This window comes from Ylistrum balloti, unplaced genomic scaffold (assembly GCF_031769215.1).
Source record: "Ylistrum balloti isolate Yb309-2 unplaced genomic scaffold, AGI_CSIRO_Ybal_v1 Utg370554, whole genome shotgun sequence".
In the NCBI taxonomy this organism is placed as follows: domain Eukaryota; kingdom Metazoa; phylum Mollusca; class Bivalvia; order Pectinida; family Pectinidae; genus Ylistrum; species Ylistrum balloti.
In genome coordinates this window covers 945,272-972,033 of record NW_026782349.1, presented here as the reverse complement: position 1 = coordinate 972,033, position 26,762 = coordinate 945,272, and the positions used below count along the sequence as shown (strand labels likewise).

Sequence of the window (26,762 nt, the reverse complement as noted above, 5' to 3'; positions counted from 1 at the left end):
TTGATTTGCACAAAACAAGTTGTGAATACCACAGGAACAAAGATAAACAGTTGTTCTATTTTGAATGTAACTGTTATATGCAGTCGTTGTTAACTGGAAAAATGAACCAGTAGTATCTCTTTTTGTGATATCCTTGTGTGACACACAATATTTTGTTGATAGGACAGTTTGTAGTTAACAAGATGCCATCCTGTACTGTATGTGGAGAAAACGAATTTGAAGCCAGAGATGGCCTGTTTTTTTGTTCCATGTGCATGACACAGTCACAGGTCAGTGAGATAAACTTATCGAAAACCAACACGACCTCCTTCAAGTCTCAACTACCGTTAGACACATTTTTGAACAAGTGTGATTTTAAGAAGGATAAAATACTAATATGTCGCTGGTCTAGTGTTGAATCATAACTTCTCTTTTCAGTGGATAGCACCATGCATAGAAAAACGATAAATTGTCCATAGTAGCACTATCAAATCAGGTATTAATGCTTCAGTCTGAAACGACTTGATAGGGTATACACTTTACATAGTACTTTTCTCTGCATATTATATTTTTGGAGGGATGAACATAAAAAATGGGTAATCTACCTTTTCTTTTGCATCTAGATGTATAGTTCTATCAAAGTGATATTATTGTCGGGCGACTACATTGAGGTTAACACAAATAAAGGTCTAATGGTAAATACTGTTTTTGTTTTAATTGAAGGACATGAGACAGGAGGAGGCTGCCGAATTTATCATGGATGTGTCAAATCCTGGATTCAAGCATTTGATAAAGAGCAAAGAGCATCAAAAGAAAGGAGACAAGGGAACCAAACGTTAGTAACTGCATGTACCACAGCAATGAAAGATTTTACTAATGTATTGTGGCAGAATAGGATTTTGATGTTTAGGAATGACAGCAATTTTGAAACATATTAAGTTTATAATACATAGATGTAAAGTCATTGCCAGGATACTTTTAGAGCTGCTTGTGCAGCACAGAGTTAACAAAGAGAGTGAAATCTTTTTGCTTAAAATGTACGTTTAACTCTTTTTATCATCTTGTTTGATTTCAGCCATCTTTATAAAGCAGAGTTAGTTGCTTACTGAGAAAACATTCAAACAAAATAGGAAGGGATAATGAAAATTTTCTGACCCTGGGTACCGGTAACTACCAACCTTTGTTTTCAGTATAAACTGTATGTTTGTTGAAAAGAGGATACATGTCATCACATTGAAAAGTCTACTGTTTTGTTCTGTAGGAGATAAGGGGCGTCCATGGAGCTGCTATGAAGGGTTTCAGATCATTTTAAAGGAGCAAGTAAAAGCATTAATAAGGCTAGGAGCAGATCCAAAACTTAAGGTATAAGAAATAGACATTGAAATTGATATTTCACTTTTTATATTGTTAGTTAATTATCTATTCTTTGTGAGAACCAGAAAATACTCAGTCCAGATTCATATCCAGCCTGACCAGATGATTATCTTTGTTTAACTTAGACTATGTCACATGACCAGATGATTATCTTTGTTTAACTTAGACTATGTCACATGACCAGATGATTATCTTTGTTTAACTTAGACTATGTCACATGACCAGATGATTATCTTTGTTCAACTTAGACTATGTCACATGACCAGATAATTATCTTTGTTTAACTTAGACTATGTCACATGACCAGATGATTATCTTTGTTCAACTTAGACTATGTCACATGACCAGATGATTATCTTTGTTCAACTTAGACTATGTCACATGTAGTGTCTACATCAATAGCTAACCATAACTCTGTTGGCCACAGAATATCCAATTTAGACACTTTTTACTCTATCTTCATATTTCGTTGAATTATATACTTACAAATTCTGTTCATACATAAAAATAAGTTGCTTATTACTGACCTCCTGTGGGAGTAACACATTTTGATGGTATACATTCCCTGGCCATCTCCGCTGCTCACTTATGATGTAATAATGGTGGTCATGCAAGTAATATTATTCCTGTCTGAAATATTCAACCTTTATCTAACAGATTTATGTGAGTGTAATGTCCTGCAAATTTAAATATAAGTCATTTACGTCTTTCTTCTTAAATTGATAATTTGTTAATGATAATTGAGTAAAATTCTTAACAAAAAAAAATAGATACCAGTAGTTAAAAGTTAGTGAATAGAAAACCATAGTTACATGTTTGAAATTGATCCTTTTGCCTTCAGTATATGATGAAATCAATCTACATCCTGTCAGTGAGGTATAATCAATTCATTTTATTTACCATGTATTTTTATTCACCTGTCAACAATTTTGACGGGGCATTTAGTATTTAATCTTGTCTGGATATCTCCTTCAGTTTTTAACTAATTTCTTTGAAACTTTGTAGATTTAGATTCAACACTATTTCAACTGATTAATTTTTTTCAGCATTTTAACATTCTTTTAAAGTATGATATGCTTAGATTAATTATTAAAATAGATAACTTTGTTTTTTCCTTTGTATTCATGTCAGCATAAGTTCTAAATATTTCTGTGGCATGTGATGGGCACATATTGTTGTGCTCTGTGGTTCTCATGTTTGCAGATTGATAGTAAATAGCATTGCTTGCCATTGACAGGATGTTGTGTTCCGACTTTGGTGTAAATATCTAGCCAAAATCAAGGTAGCCTTCACTGAAGACTTGGAAAAGGTTGACCCTTTGTTAAAGAAGTTTGAGCGACACAGGTAATGAAAAGGTCTTACATTTTGTATTTGTGTAGTCTGCAGTTTTGGATTCTAGTTCCCTATAGTGAATTTAACAATCTCCGGATAAATTTTTGGCCCCAAACTGGATTTTTAGGTGAGCTGATCCGGAGGGTCAGTATGACTTATATCCATTGTTTTACTTGATACAATTGCCCAATCAGAGTAAAAAACACATTTTAAACTTCTTGACACTGATGCTAATAAAGGTTCATGTCACTGATGTTGATAAAGTTTCATGTCACTGATGTTGATAAAGGTTCATGTCACTGATGTTGTTAAAAGTTCATGTCACTGATGTTGATAAAGGTTCATGTCACTGATGTTCATGTCACTGATGTTGATAAAGGTTCATGTCACTGATGTTGATAAAGGTTCATGTCACTGATGTTCATGTCACTGATGTTGATAAAGGTTCATGTCACTGATGTTCATGTCACTGATGTTGATCAAGGTTCATGTCACTGATGTTGATAAAGGGTCATGTCACTGATGTTGATAAAGGTACATGTCACTGATGTTCATGTCACTGATGTTGATAAAGGTTCATGTCACTGATGTTCATGTCACTGATGTTGATAAAGGTTCATGTCACTGATGTTGATAAAGGGTCATGTCACTGATGTTGATAAAGGTTCATGTCACTGATGTTCATGTTACTGATGTTCATGTCACTGATGTTCATGTTACTGATGTTGATAAAGGTTCATGTCACTGATGTTCATGTTACTGATGTTCATGTCACTGATGTTCATGTTACTGATGTTCATGTTACTGATGTTCATGTTACTGATGTTGATAAAGGTTCATGTCACTGATGTTCATGTTACTGATGTTCATGTTACTGATGTTCATGTTACTGATGTTGATAAAGGTTCATGTCACTGATGTTCATGTTACTGATGTTGATAAAGGTTCATGTCACTGATGTTTATAAAGGTTCATGTCACTGATGTTGATGATTCAACTTGGATTTCTTCTATCTTTAGAGAGAAGTATCCTGGAACCACAGATGACCCTGACATAAAACCAGTAAAGTTACACAAAATATGGAAGAAAAAGTCTACTGTAGCTGATGCTACAACCAATATTGTATGTAACTTGTTCTTTTTATTTGCTGATAAAACTCTCTTTAATTTGGTGATATCCTGTAGTTTCAATAGTGTCTTAAGTATAGATAAATATGGGTTATCACACTAATAGGGTCTTACAGGTACTGTATTTTAAACTGAGTCACCACTCTTATATGGTCTTATATATATATAAAACTGGGTCATCACTCTAATTGGATCTTATGTATATAAAACTGGTCATCAATCTAATAGGGTCTTATATATATAAAACTGGGTCATCACTCTGATAGTGTCTTATATGTATAAAACTGGGTCATCACTCTGATAGTGTCTTATATGTATAAAACTGGGTCATCACTCTGATAGTGTCTTATATATATAAAACTTGGTCATTATTCTAATAGGGTCTTATGTATATAAAGCTGGGTTGTCACTCTGATATGGTCTTATGTATATAAAACTGGGTCATCACTCTAATTTGATCTCAATTGGTTTTTCGAGATAACTAAGGTAGTGTCAATTTCATTATTATGATCATTCCAGATAGACAAAGAGGCATTGAACGATACAGTTCCAACATAATACAAAAATTATGGCTATATTAAATAGAGCACCAGCCTTTTCAAACTCAGGTGAATGTAGAAGGTGTGTGGTTTGATGCCTTCTGAGAGTGGTTTGTCTTAGGAAGTTGACATCATGATTTGTATGATATAGTGTTGTCTGTGTTGAAGTACACTTCAGTGACCACATAAATCATATTTTATTTTTCTGATTTACAGGAGAATCAAGAACTGCAGTTTTCTTTACGAGATGAAGATTTTTATGATGAAGACAACCCATTCCAATGTGTCACTGATAACCATGACTTGGATGATGAATATGATACTGACTCTGATGACAACATTGAATGTGAACAGGATGGTCAAACCTCTTCATCCTTGGTATGTGCATGTTAAAAAAAAGAAAATCTGAATGTTTTGATGACTAAACATAATGATACTGAAGTATTCTAACAAATTAATGAAATATGAATATGATAATTTCAGCGGCAAACCAAATCTATTGAGCTTATGCCTTGGCACAATGTCCGTCTGTCGTCCAGCGTCAACTTTGTCCTTTAAACAACTTCTTCTTAATAACTTATGAACCAAATGTTCTGATATTTGGCTGGTATGTTTCTATTATGAAGCTCGACAAAGTTGCAAAAATAAATTACCTAGACTTATGTTCAAGGTCACAGAGGTCAAATTTGTTAAAATCATTAAACAGCTTCTTTTCATGGATGAAAATGCTTAGCGGCATGGTATTTGGTTGGTACGTTGCTAGGATAAAGCCCAAAAAATTTTGTGTAAAGAAATGACCTTGAGTTATATTCAATATCACAGGGATTAAATTTGTTATATTATTTAAATGATTTCTTCTCACGAAATTAAATGCCTAGAAGCTTAATATTTGGCTGAATTGTTCTTAGGATGAAGCCTGACAAAGCTTGGGAAAACAAATGACTTATATTCAAGGTTACAGGGGTCAAATTTATTAAAACCTTTAAATAATTTTCATGAACTAAAAGGTGAGCACTGCAGGCCCATTAGGCCTCTTGTTCTGTATTACTATTTGAAAGCATCGTTGTGTTGAAATCTCATTATGTCATTGGTAGATATCTGTGACATCACAGTCTGGGACACCCAGGTTTTAAGCTTTCTGATTGGTTATTATGTCCTGCAGTTGTGTATTCTGTATTTGCAGTAGCTCAAGTCATTAGTATTATGGCTATTCCAGTAAAACATCTACTTGACCCCAGAACTCCAAAATGAATCACTTCTATTTGTGGTTTTGTGTCCTGCCTATTACTCTAAGCAAATTCTCTCTCAAATTCTATGGATGGTACTCTAAACAAACTTTGGGGTTCTGGGGTGGGGTAGATGTTTATTTAGGAATAGTCCTCAGATATGAATAGAAACAGACAATTTGATGTTACATTTGCTTATACTTCAATGGTGAATATATGATGTCAATAACTGTGACATTTACTGCTGACTATTTTTTTGAAATACTAAAATTTTAAAATTCTGATAAACCATGCATTCCTTAATCAAACTTTGTCTCTAACATCTCTGATACCTTGACTCCAATGCATTTAATCCCTATAGAGGAAGTTTTAGAGAGTGTCAGAGATGTTAAATTACCAAGGTACATACACCATTTATCACTGCTTAGTGTAGCTAATTAGCACTTTGATCTCTATAGAGGAAGCTTTAGAGAGTGTTAGAGATGTTAGAGTATGAAGTAACATTACATCTAGTGTAGCTGACTAGTGTTTTAATGAAAGCATAGATTTCTGAATTCTATTTTTTTTTTACCAGAACTTATTAGTCTCTTTGTACTTTCAGACAAGACGGTCTTATGCGCAACATGCAGGTTTCATGAACGTGAAGAAGACGTTGGTATTCTGTTATATTGGTCTTTTGTACACCAATCCCGTCACCACTGCAGTGGATATTGTCAGGTCAGATTGTTGTCCACCACATTGTAACTATAATAACAAGGAGCTTCTTTTTTTTTCCAATTTTTGAAATATCTCTGCACTGTTCAAAAACTAAAATCAGTGGAACTAGAAAACTTTCCTAAAAAAGCCCCAAAAAGGGACCATTGATCTGCTAAAAAAGGGACAATTGATCTGCTAAAAAAGGGACCATTGATCTGCCAAAAAAGGGACCATTGATCTGCCAAAAAAGGGACCATTGATCTGCCAAAAAAGGGACCATTGATCTGCTAAAAAAGGGACCATTGATCTGCCAAAAAAGGGACCATTGATCTGCTAAAAAAGGGACTATTGATCTGCCAAAAAAGGGACCATTGATCTGCCAAAAAAGGGACCATTGATCTGCCAAAACTCTTAAAATCACATCTGATGCCATGAACTAAGCTTACAGTAACTTTTTCTTTATTACAGATGGGTACATCAGAAGGACCTACCATATGAGAAGGCATCTAAACTCCTTCCTGAGGATATGAAGTTTGGGCCCTATGACAGCAACACATTTCATGCGGTAAATATACTGATGACAGCAACACATTTCATGCGGTAAATATATTGATGACAGCAACACATATTATGTGGTAAATATACTGATGACAGCAACACATTTTATGTGGTAGATATACTGATGACAGCAACACATTTTATGTGGTAAATATACTGATGACAACAACACATTTCATGCGGTAAATATACTGATGACAACAAAACATTTTATGTGGTAGATATACCGATGACAGCATCACATTTTATGTGGTAAATGTACTGATGACAACAACACATTTTATGTGGTAGATATACTGATGACAGCAACAGGTGGGAAATGTTTTTTTTTTTTCCTCATTGGTCAGATGTGTGCCAGTGTCAGTTATGTGTGAACGAGAATAAAAGGAATGGAGAGAATAGAATTTTATGCATTTTACACACTCAGAGAAATATTATGATGGGATTATAGGAACTTTGTTACCATTTAATGGCCAGTTAATATCTAACAGTACAGACTCCGCTGGAGAGTTGTTTATAGTAAAATGTTCTACCGTACATAATGTTAGGCCTTATACTACACGTAGACAATATCTGAAGGCCTCAAACAAATTCAATATTTGATGTAATTTGAATAAACAGAATGATTTTGTAGAAAATTCAATAAGATAAAGAATAATTCATATATAATTCAATTGCAAACTTTATTGAATTTTTCACTGATGATCTGGATAAATTGCCTGCCGTTGTCTCTTGTATATACAACCTTAGGTCAACAATAAAAAATTGAATGTGGCTTCTATTCAGACGTGGCTAATATATGGATCAAATAAGAAAAAATATTAATAAAAATTGCACATGGCCTATGTATCGGTGCAATTTGTAACCAGGAAAATACAGTAATGTGAATTACTGGAGATATTACATCTGGTCTAAAGCAGCGTGGATGCTTGGTCTATGTTTGACTGCCAGTAAGGAAACCAAATTGTTTCTTACCTCTTCTTTTCATTCCAAGAAATTAATGCTATCAATTTTTTGTATGCTAACAACAAAGTCTGCGAGTACAGATTAATCAAGTGTACTTTTTTCTGTACTTCATGAAAGTGATCTGGTTCCTTGTTTCTTTCCAAGTTTTCTTGAATTTAATTGAATTGAATTTTCTGATGTAGCCTTTACCTGTATATGAAGAGATGCTGAGAAAGGACGCTGGTCAAATGATCAAATATCTTGACCTCCAGGATGTTCCCACGACCCCGATCAGAGACCTCATTAATAAGTATGTGGTCGCCCTCGAGTTGCCAGGTAGGTCCCTCATAGTATTACTATAGTGTTATAATAGAGTAAATGTGGTGCAGGTCAGTGTGGGATGTACATAATCTTATTTATGGTCTGTGTCACTTATTTGATGGAGAAGCTATTTTATTCTCTCCAGAAATTTTCAGAAGGGAGCATATATTCATTGCCTTGTCCATTCTGCCTTTTGTGTCTGGAGCATAACTTGTCCAGCACATAGATTTGTTTGCATTGAAACTAGGATAATGAATCTTGGTGTACACATTAGTCATGCTATGATGATGATGTGCAGTGTATTAATTTCAGGCCCTGCAAACTTTAATTAGTGAGTTATTGCCCTTTGTTAAAATTTAGTGTCTAGATCACAACATTTAATTGCTTACATTGAAACAAGGATAAAGAAACTTGGTGGATACATTGATCATACTAAGACAATATGCAGTGTACCAAATCCAGGGCTCTCGACTGCTTAAATACAGAGATATTGTCCTTTGTTAAGAATTTCATGTCTGGAGCATAACTTTGACCATAGTTTAGCAATGGTCATGAGACCTAATTTATACATTTATCATACTAAAGCAATGTGCTGTGTAACAAATTCATGGCCCATGACCCCTAGATTATAGAGTTATCAAAATTTGTTAAAAATATCTTGTCTAGAGCATAGCTTTGCTTGTTTTTAATCTAGGATCATGAAACTTGTTGTATATATTGATCATTGACCGTGGGCAGTGTACCAATTTCAGGGCCTTCAACCCCTTAATTACAGAGTTATTGCCCTTCGTTAAAATTTTGTGTCCATGGCATCTATTTGCTTGAATTAAAACCAGGATCATGAAACTTGGTGTAGGTCATACTAAGAAAATATGCAGTATACTAAATTTAGGGCTTGCAATCTCAGTTGGTAGAGCTGTTGGTTATCATGCAAGTGTCCTGGGTTCGATTCTGTTCAAAGTAAATTAACAAGTTGTTAAATTTGGATATGTAAATCTGAAAGTCAGAAACGTTATCCTGTTCATCACTGATGCTTTAACTTTAAATAATTCTCCATGACATCATTTACTTGCAACAATGAAGAATGTAAAATAAGCATTTGCATTGCATTTGATTTGAGTGGTTTTTTTATGAAGTTTACATATCAGATTAATTTGAACATTTTTACAGAATTCTGTATAATACACATTCTAAAGGTTCTCAGCATTTTCCATTGTTTTGTATGAAACTGGTGCCTATACACGTATATTTGTAGGTGATCTTCACGGGTTTGTACACAAGATTCATGATCTTACAGAGTACAAGAAACGTTATAAGAATGTAACTCTGCGTAGTTATGACAGTGTAGCCATGGCATTTATAATCATCACTGTGGAGACTCTGATGGGCCTGGATGGCTCCACAGAAAGGTACACATTGTATATCATAACATTATATCTTATCTTTAATATGAAAAAAAAAAAATCAGATATGCAGTGCCAAGTGCATGCATATAGATATTTTTGTCATTTTCCTTGCTTCAGTCATTGACCATGACTAGTGATTTCATTAACAGACATCTTGTACATATATCTGTTTATTTTAGGCTTATGATACCCACGCATCTAGTTTTTATATACCTTGTATTTCATTGTGATATTTAAACATCTGAGATAAAAACCTAACATAATAGTTCTTTTGTTTAGGAAGTTGTCAAAGATTTCAAAGAAGATGGAAGCCTTGCTTCCAGGAGGTATGTGATTCTACTTTGTTATGTAAGATGGTTGATGAAAAATTCTGATTTTAGTTTGTTGCCTGCTGCTCAAAATCTTAGATTTCTGCAAACATCAAATCTTGGCCTACAAAATATTAGCGTGTAAAAGAAAATGTGAATTGTGAAATTTGACCTTGCCTTAGAAATATAAACTTAAGGTCAGGCACCATTGCACTGAGTGTGTAAATATCATGAGTTTTACTACAGAAAGTGTTGTCATTGACTGTTTCTGTGTTGTATGGTGGCTGTTTGTCTGGTATGAATGATGGCATTTAATATTACAGAAAGAATTGTCATTGACTGTTTCTACTTTGTAGTGCGACTGTTTGTCTGGGATGATTGGGTTTGCCATCATGACAAAAAACAGAAACTGACCTTGACTCGTCTAATGACAAACGCCTTGTGAGTATTCCAATATACATGAAAAAGGCTTCATCAGATAATGAAACTTGTTTGGTTTATTTATAGAGTTCATCGTGCCGTGAACCCAGCTTGTCTCTTATCAACATAATCCATTAAACTGTGGATATTTTACACAAGTCATCAACTTTTCTTATCTTTCAGTGATATGCGGGTCCTTGATAATGTTGATCAAATTACTACATCATTCAGACATGCTAGGAGACGAGTTGGACGACACACAGACAAACAAACTTGTAAGTGGTCTAACATCTGTGCTAATTTTGGAACTTTTGTTTTCCTGAATCTTACATTCATAACATTTTTCACAGTTTTACATTCTTTCTACTTGATGATCAAATAATGTGTTTGCACATGACTTCTTGAATAGGATTATCACCTATGACATGAAAATCAGCACTCATGATCCTTAAATCAGTCACGCATGATCCTTGACTCAGTCACTCATGATCCTTGACTCAGTCACTCATGATCCTGAACTCAGCAACTCATGATCCTTGACTCAGTAAACCATGATCCTTGACTCGGCCACTCATGATCCTTAACTCTGCCACTCTTGATCCATAACACAGTCACTCATGTTCCTTAACACAGTCACTCATGTTCCATAACAATCACTCATGTTCCATAACACAGTCACTCATGTTCCATAACACAGTCACTCATGTTCCATAACACTGTCACTCATGTTCCATAACACAGTCACTCATGTTCCATAACACAGTCACTCATGTTCCATAACACAGTCACTCATGTTCCATAACACAGTCACTCATGTTCCATAACACAGTCACTCATGTTCCATAACACAGTCACTCATGTTCCATAACAGTCACTCATGTTCCATAACACAGTCACTCATGTTCCATAACAGTCACTCATGTTCCATAACACTGTCACTCATGTTCCATAACACAGTCACTCATGTTCCATAACACAGTCACTCATGTTCCATAACACAGTCACTCATGTTCCATAACACAGTCACTCATGTTCCATAACACAGTCACTCATGTTCCATAACACAGTCACTCATGTTCCATAACACAGTCACTCATGTTCCATAACACAGTCACTCATGTTCCATAACACAGTCACTCATGTTCCATAACACAGTCACTCATGTTCCATAACACAGTCACTCATGTTCCATAACACAGTCACTCATGTTCCATAACACAGTCACTCATGTTCCATAACACTGTCACTCATGTTCCATAACACAGTCACTCATGTTCCATAACACAGTCACTCATGTTCCATAACAGTCACTCATGTTCCATAACACAGTCACTCATGTTCCATAACACAGTCACTCATGTTCCATAACAGTCACTCATGTTCCATAACACAGTCACTCATGTTCCATAACACAGTCACTCATGTTCCATAACACAGTCACTCATGTTCCATAACAGTCACTCATGTTCCATAACACAGTCACTCATGTTCCATAACACTGTCACTCATGTTCCATAACACAGTCACTCATGTTCCATAACACTGTCACTCATGTTCCATAACACAGTCACTCATGTTCCATAACACAGTCACTCATGTTCCATAACACAGTCACTCATGTTCCATAACACAGTCACTCATGTTCCATAACACAGTCACTCATGTTCCATAACACAGTCACTCATGTTCCATAACACAGTCACTCATGTTCCATAACACTGTCACTCATGTTCCATAACACAGTCACTCATGTTCCATAACACAGTCACTCATGATCCTTTACTCAGTCAGCAATCATCCATAACCCTTTTTCAGTGTTCCATAAATTTTTTTGTCAGTCATCCAAGACTATGTTAACAATTTGTTGTATGGTTTTTGTAGTAAAGAAGTTCCAGGAAAGCTCTCAGAGTGCATTACTTCTGCCATTGAAGAAGTTATCAGAGGTTGAAGAGTCAGCTTTATCTGTGAGGGATGCTGCTAATCAGGAGAAAGACAATACTGAGACTGGAGGATCATCTTCTCATGAATCAACGGATCAGACATCAGAATTAAGATCAGATGACAACAGGAACTACAGGACTTGCAGACTGAAACACATCACACAGCCAGAACACTTTTTAGACCTCCTAAAGCAGGAGTTGTGTGAGAGTAGACATTATACTACTGTAAATACTGCCAGGGAAGACCGTTTTGGAAACAATTCTGTGGAAGACACAAGTGCAAATGATACAGTGGAAGGGACATTGGGAAATGTTACAGTTGTACATTCTACTAATCACACTAAAACAGTAGGGGATTCTAGTGAAGGAATATTTGGTGATGGTGAAGAGATATTAAATGTTAAGGATCAAGAACAGTATAATATAATGATACAGAAATTGGTAATGATATTAAGCGAGAGACAGTTAGACAAGAACTTTGGGAAGAAATCCATGTTGACTAGCAACTGTAGTTACAGATGGCTAGTCCACAAGTGTGCTTTACTTATAGAAACCTCAGACACAGAACTCAACAGGCATGTCAATCAAATCCAGAACATTTTACTCAAGTTCTTTGTTCCAAGCCAGAGGTCACAATTGAAGTATTTCAATGAACGCTTTGTAGGGTTTCTTTACCATATGGTACGTAAAAGTAAATTATGTGATGAATGAGGAAAATTGATGTTTTGATTTATTTTGTACAATGCATTATCAGTTTTTCTGATAGAGTTTTTGATGAATCATTATATTGCCTTAAAGGATGCAAAGGGATGGGCCACACCAGTAATAAAACATATAGTACACCTTTCGCTGTGTCATATCTGGCTACAGTGAGATGGGGAGTCTTTGAATGCCGTAGTGTTCTATCACACTGAATTATATCTGGTTACATTGACATGGGGAGTCTTTGAATGCCCGGTATTATATCTGGCTACATTGACATGGGGAGTCTTTGAATGCCCGGTATTATATCTGGCTACATTGACATGGGGAGTCTTTGAATGCCGTAGTGTTCTATCACACTGTATTATATCTGGCTACAGTGACATGGGGAGTCTTTGAATGCCCTAGTGTTCTATCACACGGTATTATATCTGGCTGCATTGACATGGGGAGTCTTTGAATGCCGTAGTGTTCTATCACACTGTATTATATCTGGCTACAGTGACATGGGGAGTCTTTGAATGCCCGGTATTATATCTGGCTACATTGACATGGGGAGTCTTTGAATGCCGTAGTGTTCTATCACACTGTATTATATCTGGCTACAGTGACATGGGGAGTCTTTGAATGCCCGGTATTATATCTGGCTACATTGACATGGGGAGTCTTTGAATGCCGTAGTGTTCTATCACACTGTATTATATCTGGCTACAGTGACATGGGGAGTCTTTGAATGCCCGGTATTATATCTGGCTACATTGACATGGGGAGTCTTTGAATGCCGTAGTGTTCTATCACACTGTATTATATCTGGCTACATTGACATGGGGAGTCTTTGAATGCCCTAGTGTTCTATCACACTGTATTATATCTGGCTACATTGACATGGAGAGTCTTTGAATGCCCGGTATTATATCTGGCTACATTGACATGGGGAGTCTTTGAATGCCGTAGTGTTCTATCACACTGTATTATATCTGGCTACATTGACATGGGGAGTCTTTGAATGCCCGGTATTATATCTGGCTACATTGACATGGGGAGTCTTTGAATGCCGTAGTGTTCTATCACACTGTATTATATCTGGCTACATTGACATGGGGAGTCTTTGAATGCCCTAGTGTTCTATCACACTGTATTATATCTGGCTGCATTGACATGGAGAGTCTTTGAATGCCGTAGTGTTCTATCACACTGTATTATATCTGGCTACAGTGACATGGGGAGTCTTTGAATGCCCGGTATTATATCTGGCTACATTGACATGGGGAGTCTTTGAATGCCGTAGTGTTCTATCACACTGTATTATATCTGGCTACATTGACATGGGGAGTCTTTGAATGCCCTTGTGTTCTATCACACCGTATTATATCTGGCTGCATTGACATGGGGAGTCTTTGAATGCCGTAGTGTTCTATCACACTGTATTATATCTGGCTACAGTGACATGGGGAGTCTTTGAATGCCCGGTATTATATCTGGCTACATTGACATGGGGAGTCTTTGAATGCCGTAGTGTTCTATCACACTGTATTATATCTGGCTACAGTGACATGGGGAGTCTTTGAATGCCCTAGTGTTCTATCACACTGTATTATATCTGGCTACATTGACATGGGGAGTCTTTGAATGCCCTAGTGTTCTATCACACTGTATTATATCTGGCTACAGTGACATGGGGAGTCTATGAATATATATTGAATTGTTATCTAGTATTAACTCATCCAGAAAATACTTTACCATTTATTTACATTTGTCTGAAGAACTTTAAATTAGTTGAGATGGCTTTTAGCGTAAAAAGTTGGCAGGGATGAAAGCCTATAAAAATATCAAAAGGCCACATTCAATGTCAAATGGACAAATTTTGCAAATTTCTCCTGAGAATCGCCTGTCTTGAAATATCAGAATTTTTATATTTTTCTTATCATAATGAATGGACATAGTTTCAAGGACAGAATAAATTTGTCTTGATGCCGAAAGAAAAAGTGATCATTAAAGCATCAAACAGTACCAAATATATTTTCCCAACACCGTTGAAACCCTTACGTGGTGGATGTTTTGTTATTTCAGTCAAAATTTGAGTAAGAAAACAGAATGTGTTGTACTTTATAGAGGCATGATCTTCACATTAGTGGATCTCATTTAGAAAGATAAACCCATTAGACTTGAAAAATAAATCTGGTTTCAGTTTCTTCTTGAAAATAATAGGGCAGATAGATGGGGTATTATTTGTTAACTTGCTTTTGATGCTTACTTTTACGTGCTGCATGTTGATTAGGGAATGGTTAACACCCATGTGTCAGGTGATAAGGGAAAGGATATCACCCATATGTCAGGTATGTTTAAGTGTAGCAGGGAATGGTTAACACCCATGTGTCAGGTATGTTTAAGTGTCGCGGGGAATGGTTAACACCCATGTGTGAGGTATGTTTAAGTGTTGCGGGGAATGGTTAACACCCATGTGTCAGGTATGTTTAAGTGTCGTGGGGAATGGTTAACACCCATGTGTCAGGTGATTAATGGTTAACACCCATGTGTTAACACCCATGTGTCAGGTATGTTTAAGTGTTGCGGGGAATGGTTAACACCCATGTGTCAGGTATGTTTAAGTGTTGCGGGGAATGGTTAACACCCATGTGTCAGGTATGTTTAAGTGTTGCGGGGAATGGTTAACACCCATGTGTCAGGTATGTTTAAGTGTTGCGGGGAATGGTTAACACCCATGTGTCAGGTATGTTTAAGTGTCGCGGGGAATGGTTAACACCCATGTGTCAGGTATGTTTAAGTGTTGCGGGGAATGGTTAACACCCATGTGTCAGGTGATTAGGGAATGGTTAACACCCATGTGTCAGGTATGTTTAAGTGTTGCGGGGAATGGTTAACACCGATGTGTCAGGTATGTTTAAGTGTTGCGGGGAATGGTTAACACCCATGTGTCAGGTATGTTTAAGTGTCGCGGGGAATGGTTAACACCCATGTGTCAGGTATGTTTAAGTGTTGCGGGGAATGGTTAACACCCATGTGTCAGGTATGTTTAAGTGTTGCAGGGAATGGTTAACGCCCATGTGTCAGGTGATTAGGGAATGGTTAACACCCATGTGTGAGGTATGTTTAAGTGTCGCCACCCATGTGTCAGGTGTTTAGTGTTGAATGGTTAACACCCATGTGTCAGGTATGTTTAAGTGTTGCGGGGAATGGTTAACACCCATGTGTCAGGTATGTTTAAGTGTCGCGGGGAATGGTTAACACCCATGTGTCAGGTATGTTTAAGTGTCGCGGGGAATGGTTAACACCCATGTGTCAGGTATGTTTAAGTGTCGCGGGGAATGGTTAACACCCATGTGTCAGGTATGTTTAAGTGTCGCGGGGAATGGTTAACACCCATGTGTCAGGTATGTTTAAGTGTTGCAGGGAATGGTTAACGCCCATGTGTCAGGTGATTAGGGAATGGTTAACACCCATGTGTCAGGTATGTTTAAGTGTCGCGGGGAATGGTTAACACCCATGTGTCAGGTATGTTTAAGTGTTGCGGGGAATGGTTAACACCCATGTGTCAGGTATGTTTAAGTGTTGCGGGGAATGGTTAACACCCATGTGTCAGGTATGTTTAAGTGTTGCAGGGAATGGTTAACGCCCATGTGTCAGGTGATTAGGGAATGGTTAACACCCATGTGTCAGGTATGTTTAAGTGTCGTGTGGAATGGTTAACACCCATGTGTGAGGTATGTTTAAGTGTTGCGGGGAATGGTTAACACCCATGTGTCAGGTATGTTTAAGTGTTGCAGGGAATGGTTAACACCCATGTGTCAGGTGATTAGGGAATGGTTAACACCCATGTGTGAGGTATGTTTAAGTGTCGCGGGGAATGGTTAACACCCATGTGTCAGGTATGTTTAAGTGTTGCGGGGAATGGTTAACACCCATGTGTCAGGTATGTTTAAGTGTTGCGGGGAATGGTTAACACCCATGTTTCAGGTATGGTTAACACCCATGTGTCAGGTGATTAGGGAATGGTTAACACCCATGTGTGAGGTATGTTTAAGTGTTGCGGGGAATGGTTAACACCCATGTGTCAGGTATGTTTAAGTGTTTCGGGGAATGGTTAACACCCATGTGTCAGGTATGTTTAAGTGTCGCGAGGAATGGTTAACACCCATGTGTCAGGTATGTTTAAGTGTCGCGGGGAATGGTTAACACCCATGTGTCAGGTATGTTTAAGTGTTGCAGGGAATGGTTAACACCCATGTGTCAGGTATGTTTAAGTGTCGCGGGGAATGGTTAACACCCATGTGTGAGGTATGTTTAAGTGTCGCTGGGAATGGTTAACACCCATGTGTCAGGTATGTTTAAGTGTAGCGGGGAATGGTTAACACCCATATGTCAGGTATGTTTAAGTGTTGCGGGGGAATGGTTAACACCCATGTGTCAGCTATGTTTAAGTGTCGCGGGGAATGGTTAACACCCATGTGTCAGCTATGTTTAAGTGTTGCGGGGAATGGTTAACACCCATGTGTCAGGTATGTTTAAGTGTTGCGGGGAATGGTTAACACCCATGTGTCAGGTGATTAGGGAATGCTTAACACCCATGTGTCAGGTATGTTTTAATGGTGCTTAGGTATAGCTTTATTATGTCATATGACCTGAAGGGTCAGGATGACCTGTAGCCATCCCATTTCCTCTGTCATCGTGCCGAAATGATCCTAAGAAGCTCTCCAAAGTGTCCTTATTTTCTATGTTGGCATGAAATCCATTATGGTCGCCAATCTGATAAACATGTTCTAAAAATTCTCCATTCTATTGGTGCCATAGAGCTGTAATTTTGTAGGAATTTAATGTTGAGAAACTAAAATGAAATGTGTTTATTAATTTTACTGCTAAATTATCTGTAAATGTTCCTACAACTATTATATATAGGTCTTTATAGATAGCTGACTGTCTCTATAGTAAAAAAAACATGCCGTCTATGTCAAATTCATCAGAGTATTTTCACTTATTTTTCAGAAATATGGGTTAGATGATAAATAGAATCTTACACTTGTGCTAAGGGTGAGATTGAATTTATTAAACTTGTTAATAATTTGATATGGAAAGTCAAATTATGAAACATGTTTAATATATTTCAAATCACATCAATACTGATGTAAGGTTCTCTCACTTTACAGACTAACATACATGAATTGTCTCCCTTCGTAAGCTGTTGTTGAATACATGAAGAGTTATCTTTCTTTAAACACCACTCTTTGATAGTAGTGTTACAGTATCTTTTATTCTGCCTCAAAAATGTGACAGATTGTTTTTATATAAAATATGTATATGTGTCTGGCATATTTTTGTAATTTAGAAATGTATGATATATTTGCTTGCCCATCCAACACATGAGGCTACCAAGTTTTCTGTGTGTAAAATAGATCTGATCTTTCTTATGTATTACTTTGCTAACCAGTATGCCAGAATAGGTTACAAAGGGGAAATGACCATCAGTATTCTAGAAACTCATTTTGTAATACTTAGTCTTTGCCAGTCATTTTCAGATGATTGGCTGAAAAGAGTCACTGTAGAAGCCATGGTGATCTTTTCTAACCTTTGGTGTGAAGGTCATGCACTGCCAATTGCTGTCAAGGTCATGGTTGTCTCAACTTCAGCTTTAATGTTTGTCAAAGTCAGTGTCATTGCCATGTAAAATGCTAAAAATAATAAACTAAAAGGTCAGAATTCCCCCCACCAACTGAGGTCCACCTTTTAAAGGTCGGTAAATCATAATCCATTTGTCTATGTGTAAATACATATATGTGTGTCTGTGATAAACATGCGTACATGATATCTCAGATTTAGTTTGTATTCACACTAAAGCATTATACAACCAACATCTAAATAAATCTATGTCATTGGTGAAGGTTAAAGGTCAAAGGTCACCAATGACCACTTTTTTTTCAAAATAAACAGCTTGTGTACATGTTATCTCATGAATCCCCAAACAGATTTAGTTATGATTCATGCCATAACATCACAACATTGTTGGTCATAGGTTAAGACTAAAGGTCAATGACTCCTTTGACCGCTTTACAAAAAAAAAAAAAAAAAAATTCTAATTTTGCAATATTGGGGATGGGGGTATATCTTTGTGAAGAAACATGAACTCTGCTGTTAAGTTTGTCATGTGACTGAGAAACAATAATTCTGCTGTTAAGTTTGTCATGTGACAGAGAAACAATAATTCTGTTGATGAAGTTTGTCATGTGACAGAGAAACACTAACTCTGCTGATGAAGTTTGTCATGTGACAGAGAAACATTAACTCTGCTGATGAAGTTTGTCATGTGACAGAGAAACAATAATTCTGTTGATAAAGTTTGTCATGTGACAGAGAAAGACTAAATCTGCTGATGAAGTTTGTCATGTGACAGAGAAAGACTAAATCTGCTTATGAAGTTTGTCATGTGACAGAGACACTTCTGCTGATCAAGTTTGTCATGTGACAGAGAAACACTAACTCTGCTGATGAAGTTTGTCATGTGACAGAGAAACACTAACTCTGCTGATGAAGTTTGTCATGTGACAGAGAAACAATAACTCTGCTGATGGAGTTTGTCATGTGACAGAGAAACATTAACTCTGCTTATGAAGTTTGTCATGTGACAAAGAAACCTTAACTCTGCTGATGAAGTTTGTCATGCATGTGACAAAGAAACCTTAACTGTGCTTATGAAGTTTGTCATGTGACAGAGAAACAATAATTCTGCTGATGAAGTTTCTCATGTGACAGAGAAACACTAACTCTGCTGATGAAGTTTGTCATGTGACATAACTCTGCTGATGAAGTTTGTCATGTGACAGAGAAACACTAACTCTGCTGATGAAGTTTGTCATGTGACAGAGAAAGACTAACTCTGCTGATGAAGTTTGTCATGTGACAGAGAAACATGAACTCTGCCGATGAAGTTTGTCATGTGAGAAAGAAACCTTAACTCTGCTTATGAAGTTTGTCATGTGACAGAGAAACATTAACTCTGCTGATGAAGTTTGTCATGTGACAGAGAAACATTAACTCTGCTTATGAAGTTTGTCATGTGACAGAGAAACAATGCTGATGAAGTTTGTCATGTGACAGAGAAACAATAACTCTGCTGAAAGTTTGTCATGTGAAGAAACACTTTGCTCATGTGACAGAGAAACACTAACTCTGCTGATGAAGTTTGTCATGTGACAGAGAAACATTAACTCTGCTGATGAAGTTTGTCATGTGACAAAGAAACCTTAACTCTGCTTATGAAGTTTGTCATGTGACAGAGAAACACTGACTCTGCTGATGGAGTTTGTCATCTGACAGAGAAACACTGACTCTACTGATGAAGTTTGTCATGTGACAGAGAAACTCTAACTCTGCTGATGAAGTTTGTCATGTGACAGAGAAACTCTAACTCTGCTGTTAAGTTTGTCATGTGACTGAGAAACAATAATTCTGCTGATGAATTTTGTCATGTGACAAAGAAACCTTAACTCTGCCGATGAAGTTTGTCATGTGACAAAGAAACCATAACTCTGCTGATGAAGTTTGTCATGTGACAGAGAAACACTAACTCTGCCGATGAAGTTTGTCATGTGACAGAGAAACAATAATTCTGCTGATAAAGTTTGTCATGTGACAGAGAAACACTAACTCTGCTGATGAAGTTTGTCATGTAACAGAGAAACAATAACTCTGCTGATGAAGTTTGTCATGTGACAGAGAAACAATAATTCTGTTGATGAAGTTTGTCATGTGACAGAGACACACTAACTCTGCTGATGAAGTTTGTCATGTGACAGAGAAACAATAACTCTGCCGATGAAGTTTGTCATGTGACAGAGAAACAATAACTCTGCTGATGAAGTTTGTCATGTGACAGAGAAACACTAACTCTGCTGATGAAGTTTGTCATGTGACAGAGAAACAATAACTCTGCTGATGAAGTTTGTCATGTGACAGAGAAACAATAACTCTGCTGATGAAGTTTGTCATGAGAAACCTACTCTGCTGATGAAGTTTGTCATGTAAGAGAGCTGATGAAGTTTGTCATGTGACAAAGAAACCATAACTCTGCTTATGAAGTTTGTCATGTGACAGAGAAACAATAATTCTGTTGATGAAGTTTGTCATGTGACAGAGAAACACTAACTCTGCTGATGAAGTTTGTCATGTAACAGAGAAACACTAACTCTGCTGATGAAGTTTGTCATGTGACAGAGAAACATTAACTCTGCTGTTAAGTTTGTCATGTAACAGAGAAACACTAACTCTGCTGATGAAGTTTGTCATGTGACAGAGAAACAATAATTCTGCTGATGAAGTTTCTCATGTGACAGAGAAACACTAACTCTGCTGATGAAGTTTGTCATGTGACAGAGAAAGACTAAATCTGCTTATGAAGTTTGTCATGTGAGAAAGAAACCTTAACTCTGCTTATGAAGTTTGTCATGTGACAGAGAAACATTAACTCTGCTGATGAAGTTTGTCATGTGACAAAGAAACAATAATTCTGCTGAGAAAGTTTTTCATGTGACAGAGAAACACTAACTCTGCTGATGAAGTTTGTCATGTAACAGAGAAACACTAACTCTGCTGATGAAGTTTGTCATGTGACAGAGAAACATGAACTCTGCTGTTGAAGTTTGTCATGTGACTGAGAAACAATAATTCTGCTGTTAAGTTTGTCATGTGACAGAGAAACAACTCTGCTGATGAAGTTTGTCATGACACTGACTCTGCTGATGGAGTTTGTCATGTGACAGAGAAACAATAATTCTGCTGATGAAGTTTGTCATGTGACAGAGAAACACTAACTCTGCTGATGAAGTTTGTCATGTGACAGAGAAACACTAACTCTGCTGATGAAGTTTGTCATGTGACAGAGAAACAATAACTCTGCTGATGAAGTTTGTCATGTGACAGAGAAACAATAACTCTGCTGATGAAGTTTGTCATGTGAAGTTTGTCATGTGACAGAGAAACAATAACTCTGCTGATGAAGTTTGTCATGTGACAGAGAAACAATAACTCTGCTGATGAAGTTTGTCATGTGACAGAGAAACTCTAACTCTGCTGATGAAGTTTGTCATGTGACAGAGAAACACTAACTCTGCTGATGAAGTTTGTCATGTAACAGAGAAACACTAACTCTGCTGATGAAGTTTGTCATGTGACAGAGAAACAATAATTCTGCTGATGAAGTTTGTCATGTGACAGAGAAACAATAATTCTGCTGATGAAGTTTGTCATGTGACAGAGAAACACTAACTCTGCTGATGAAGTTTGTCATGTGACAGAGAAACACTAACTCTGCTGATGAAGTTTGTCATGTGACAGAGAAACATGAACTCTGCTGATGAAGTTTGTCATGTGAGAAAGAAACCTTAACTCTGCTGATGAAGTTTGTCATGTGACAGAGAAACATTAACTCTGCTGATGAAGTTTGTCATGTGACAAAGAAACCTTAACTCTGCTTATGAAGTTTGTCATGTGACAAAGAAACCTTAACTCTGCTGATGAAGTTTGTCATGTGACAAAGAAACCTTAACTCTGCTTATGAAGTTTGTCATGTGACAGAGAAACATTAACTCTGCTGATGAAGTTTGTCATGTGACAAAGAAACCATAACTCTGCTTATGAAGTTTGTCATGTGACAGAGAAACATTAACTCTGCTGTTAAGTTTGTCATGTGACAGAGAAACACTAACTCTGCTGATGAAGTTTGTCATGTGACAGAGAAACAATAATTCTGCTGATGAAGTTTGTCATGTGACAGAGGAAGTTTGTCATGTGACAGAGAAACTCTAACTCTGCTGATGAAGTTTGTCATGTGACAGAGAAACACTAACTCTGCTGATGAAGTTTGTCATGTGACAGAGAAACATTAACTCTGCTGATGAAGTTTGTCATGTGACAGAGAAACAATAATTCTGCTGATGAAGTTTGTCATGTGACAGAGAAACAATAATTCTGCTGATGAAGTTTCTCATGTGACAGAGAAACACTAACTCTGCTGATGAAGTTTGTCATGTGACAGAGAAACACTAACTCTGCCGATGCTGATGAAGTTTGTCATGTGACAGAGAAACAATAATTCTGCTGATGAAGATTGTCATGTGACAGAGAAACAATAACTCTGCTGATGAAGTTTGTCATGTGACAGAGAAACACTAACTCTGCTGATGAAGTTTGTCATGTGACAGAGAAACAATAACTCTGCTGATGAAGTTTGTCATGTGACTGAGAAACAATAATTCTGCTGATGAAGTTTGTCATGTGACAGAGAAACAATAATTCTGCTGATGAAGTTTGTCATGTGACAGAGAAACACTAACTCTGCTGATGAAGTTTGTCATGTGACAGAGAAACATGAACTCTGCTGTTAAGTTTGTCATGTGACTGAGAAACAATAATTCTGCTGTTAAGTTTGTCATGTGACAGAGAAACAATAATTCTGTTGATGAAGTTTGTCATGTGACAGAGAAACACTAACTCTGCTGATGAAGTTTGTCATGTGACAGAGAAAGACTAACTCTGCTGATGAAGTTTGTCATGTGACAGAGAAACAATAATTCTGCTGATGAAGTTTGTCATGTGACAGAGAAACATTAACTCTGCTTATGAAGTTTGTCATGTGACAAAGAAACCTTAACTCTGCTGATGAAGTTTGTCATGTGACAGAGAAACATTAACTCTGCTGATGAAGTTTGTCATGTGACAAAGAAACCTTAACTCTGCTGATGAAGTTTGTCATGTGACAAAGAAACCTTAACTCTGCTGATGAAGTTTGTCATGTGACAAAGAAACCTTAACTCTGCTTATGAAGTTTGTCATGTGACAGAGAAACATTAACTCTGCTGATGAAGTTTGTCATGTGACAAAGAAACCTTAACTCTGCTGATGAAGTTTGTCATGTGACAGCTGAAGTTTGTCATGAAGTTTGTCATGTGACAGAGAAACATTAACTCTGCTGATGAAGTTTGTCATGTGACAACGAAACCTTAACTCTACTTATGAAGTTTGTCATGTGACATAGAAACCTTCACTCTACTTATGAAGTTTGTCATGTGACAAAGAAACCTTAACTCTGCTGATGAAGTTTGTCATGTGACAGAGAAACAATAACTCTGCTGATGAAGTTTGTCATGTGACAGAGAAACAATAACTCTGCTGATGAAGTTTGTCATGTGACAGAGAAACAATAAATCTGCTGATGAAGTTTGTCATGTGAAGTTCTGCTGATGAAGTTTGTCATGTGACAGAGAAACATAACTAATTCTGCTGAGAAAGTTTTTCATGTGACAGAGAAACACTAACTCTGCTGATGAAGTTTGTCATGTGACAGAGAAACACTAACTCTGCTGATGAAGTTTGTCATGTGAGAAAGAAACCTTAACTCTGCTGATGAAGTTTGTCATGTGACAGAGAAACATTAACTCTGCTGATGAAGTTTGTCATGTGACGGAGAAACAATAATTCTGCTGATGAAGTTTGTCATGTGAGAGAAACACTAACTCTGCTGTTAAGTTTGTCATGTGACAGAGAAACAATAATTCTGCTGATGAAGTTTGTCATGTGACAGAGAAACACTAACTCTGCTGATGAAGTTTGTCATGTGACAGAGAAACACTAACTCTGCTGATGAAGTTTGTCATGTGACAGAGAAACATTAACTCTGCTGATGAAGTTTGTCATGTGACAGAGAAACATTAACTCTGCTGATGAAGTTTGTCATGTGACAGAGAAACATTAACTCTGCTGATGAAGTTTGTCATGTGACAAAGAAACCTTAACTCTGCTGATGAAGTTTGTCATGTGACAGAGAAACACTAACTCTGCTGATGAAGTTTGTCATGTGACAGAGAAACAATAACTCTGCTGATGAAGTTTGTCATGTGACAGAGAAACAATAACTCTCTGTGATGAAGTTTGTCATGTGACAGAGAAACAATAACTCTGCTGATGAAGTTTGTCATGTGACAGAGAAACAATGCTGATGAAGTTTGTCATGTGACAGAGAAACACTAACTCTGCTGATGAAGTTTGTCATGTGACAGAGAAACACTAACTCTGCTGATGAAGTTTGTCATGTGACAGAGAAACAATAACTCTGCTGATGAAGTTTGTCATGTGACAGAGAAACAATAACTCTGCTGATGAAGTTTGTCATGTGACAGAGAAACAATAACTCTGCTGATGAAGTTTGTCATGTGACAGAGAAACACTAACTCTGCTGATGAAGTTTGTCATGTGACAGAGAAACACTAACTCTGCTGATGAAGTTTGTCATGTGACAGAGAAACAATAATTCTGCTGATGAAGTTTGTCATGTGACAGAGAAACATGAACTCTGCTGATGAAGTTTGTCATGTGACAGAGAAACAATAATTCTGCTGATGAAGTTTGTCATGTGACAGAGAAACTCTAACTCTGCTGATGAAGTTTGTCATGTGACAGAGAAACACTAACTCTGCTGATGAAGTTTGTCATGTGACAGAGAAACACTAACTCTGCAGATGAAGTTTGTCATGTGACAGAGAAACAAAAAATCTGCTGAAAAGTTTGTCATGTGACAGAGAAACATAACTCTGCTGATGAAGTTTGTCATGTGACAGAGAAACAATAACTCTGCTGATGAAGTTTGTCATGTGACAGAGAAACAATAATTCTGCTGATGAAGTTTGTCATGTGAGAAAGAAACCTTAACTCTGCTGATGAAGTTTGTCATGTGACAGAGAAACATTAACTCTGCTGATGAAGTTTGTCATGTGACAAAGAAACCTTAACTCTGCTGATGAAGTTTGTCATGTGACAAAGAAACCTTAACTCTGCTGATGAAGTTTGTCATGTGACAGAGAAACATTAACTCTGCTGATGAAGTTTGTCATGTGACAAAGAAACCTTAACTCTGCTGATGAAGTTTGTCATGTGACAGAGAAACATTAACTCTGCTGATGAAGTTTGTCATGTGACAGAGAAACACTTACTCTGCTGATGAAGTTTGTCATGTAACAGAGAAACACTAACTCTGCTGATGAAGTTTGTCATGTGACAGAGAAACAAACTCTGCTGATGAAGTTTGTCATGTTTGTCATGTGACAGAGAAACAAAACATGTAACTCTGCTGATGAAGTTTGTCATGTGACAGAGAAACAATAACTCTGCTGTTGATGTCATGTGACAGAGAAACACTACCTCTGCTGATGAAGTTTGTCATGTGACAGAGAAACAATAATTCTGCTGATGAAGTTTGTCATGTGACAGAGAAACAATAATTCTGCTGATGAAGTTTGTCATGTGACAGAGAAACACTAACTCTGCTGATGAAGTTTGTCATGTGACAGAGAAACACTAACTCTGCTGATGAAGTTTGTCATGTGACAGAGAAACAATAATTCTGCTGATGAAGTTTGTCATGTGACAGAGAAACTCTAATTCTGCTGTTAACTTTGTCATGTGACTGAGAAACAATACTTCTGCTGATGAATTTTGTCATGTGACAAAGAAACAATAATTCTGCTGATAAAGTTTGTCATGTGACAGAGAAACACTAACTCTGCTGATGAAGTTTGTCATGTAACAGAGAAACACTAACTCTGCTGATGAAGTTTGTCATGTGACAGAGAAACATTAACTCTACATGAACTCTGCTGATGAAGTTTGTCATGTGAGAAAGAAACCTTAACTCTGCTGATGAAGTTTGTCATGTGACAGAGAAACATTATCTCTGCTGATGAAGTTTGTCATGTAACAGAGAAACACTAACTCTGCTTATGCAGTTTGTCATGTGACAGAGAAACATGAACTCTGCTGTTAAGTTTGTCATGTGACTGAGAAACAATTGTGAAGTTTGTCATGTGACAGAGAAACAATAACTCTGCTGA

The 26,762-nt window shown here is 37.0% G+C and overlaps 1 protein-coding gene across 1 annotated transcript; it reads left to right on the top strand.

Annotated features, from left to right (window-relative positions):
- The first annotated feature begins 44 nt into the window (after positions 1-44).
- On the top strand, positions 45-12,882 carry LOC132556199 (TATA box-binding protein-associated factor RNA polymerase I subunit B-like). The gene is made up of 14 exons (XM_060220591.1): positions 45-269; positions 703-814; positions 1,241-1,341; positions 2,591-2,697; positions 3,705-3,807; positions 4,568-4,729; positions 6,179-6,294; positions 6,742-6,838; positions 7,980-8,112; positions 9,353-9,506; positions 9,783-9,829; positions 10,168-10,252; positions 10,415-10,506; positions 12,113-12,882. Exons 1-14 carry the CDS (start codon positions 183-185, stop codon positions 12,880-12,882), a joined length of 2,166 nt encoding a protein of 721 aa, XP_060076574.1. The 5' UTR covers positions 45-182.
- The last annotated feature ends 13,880 nt before the right edge of the window (positions 12,883-26,762 follow it).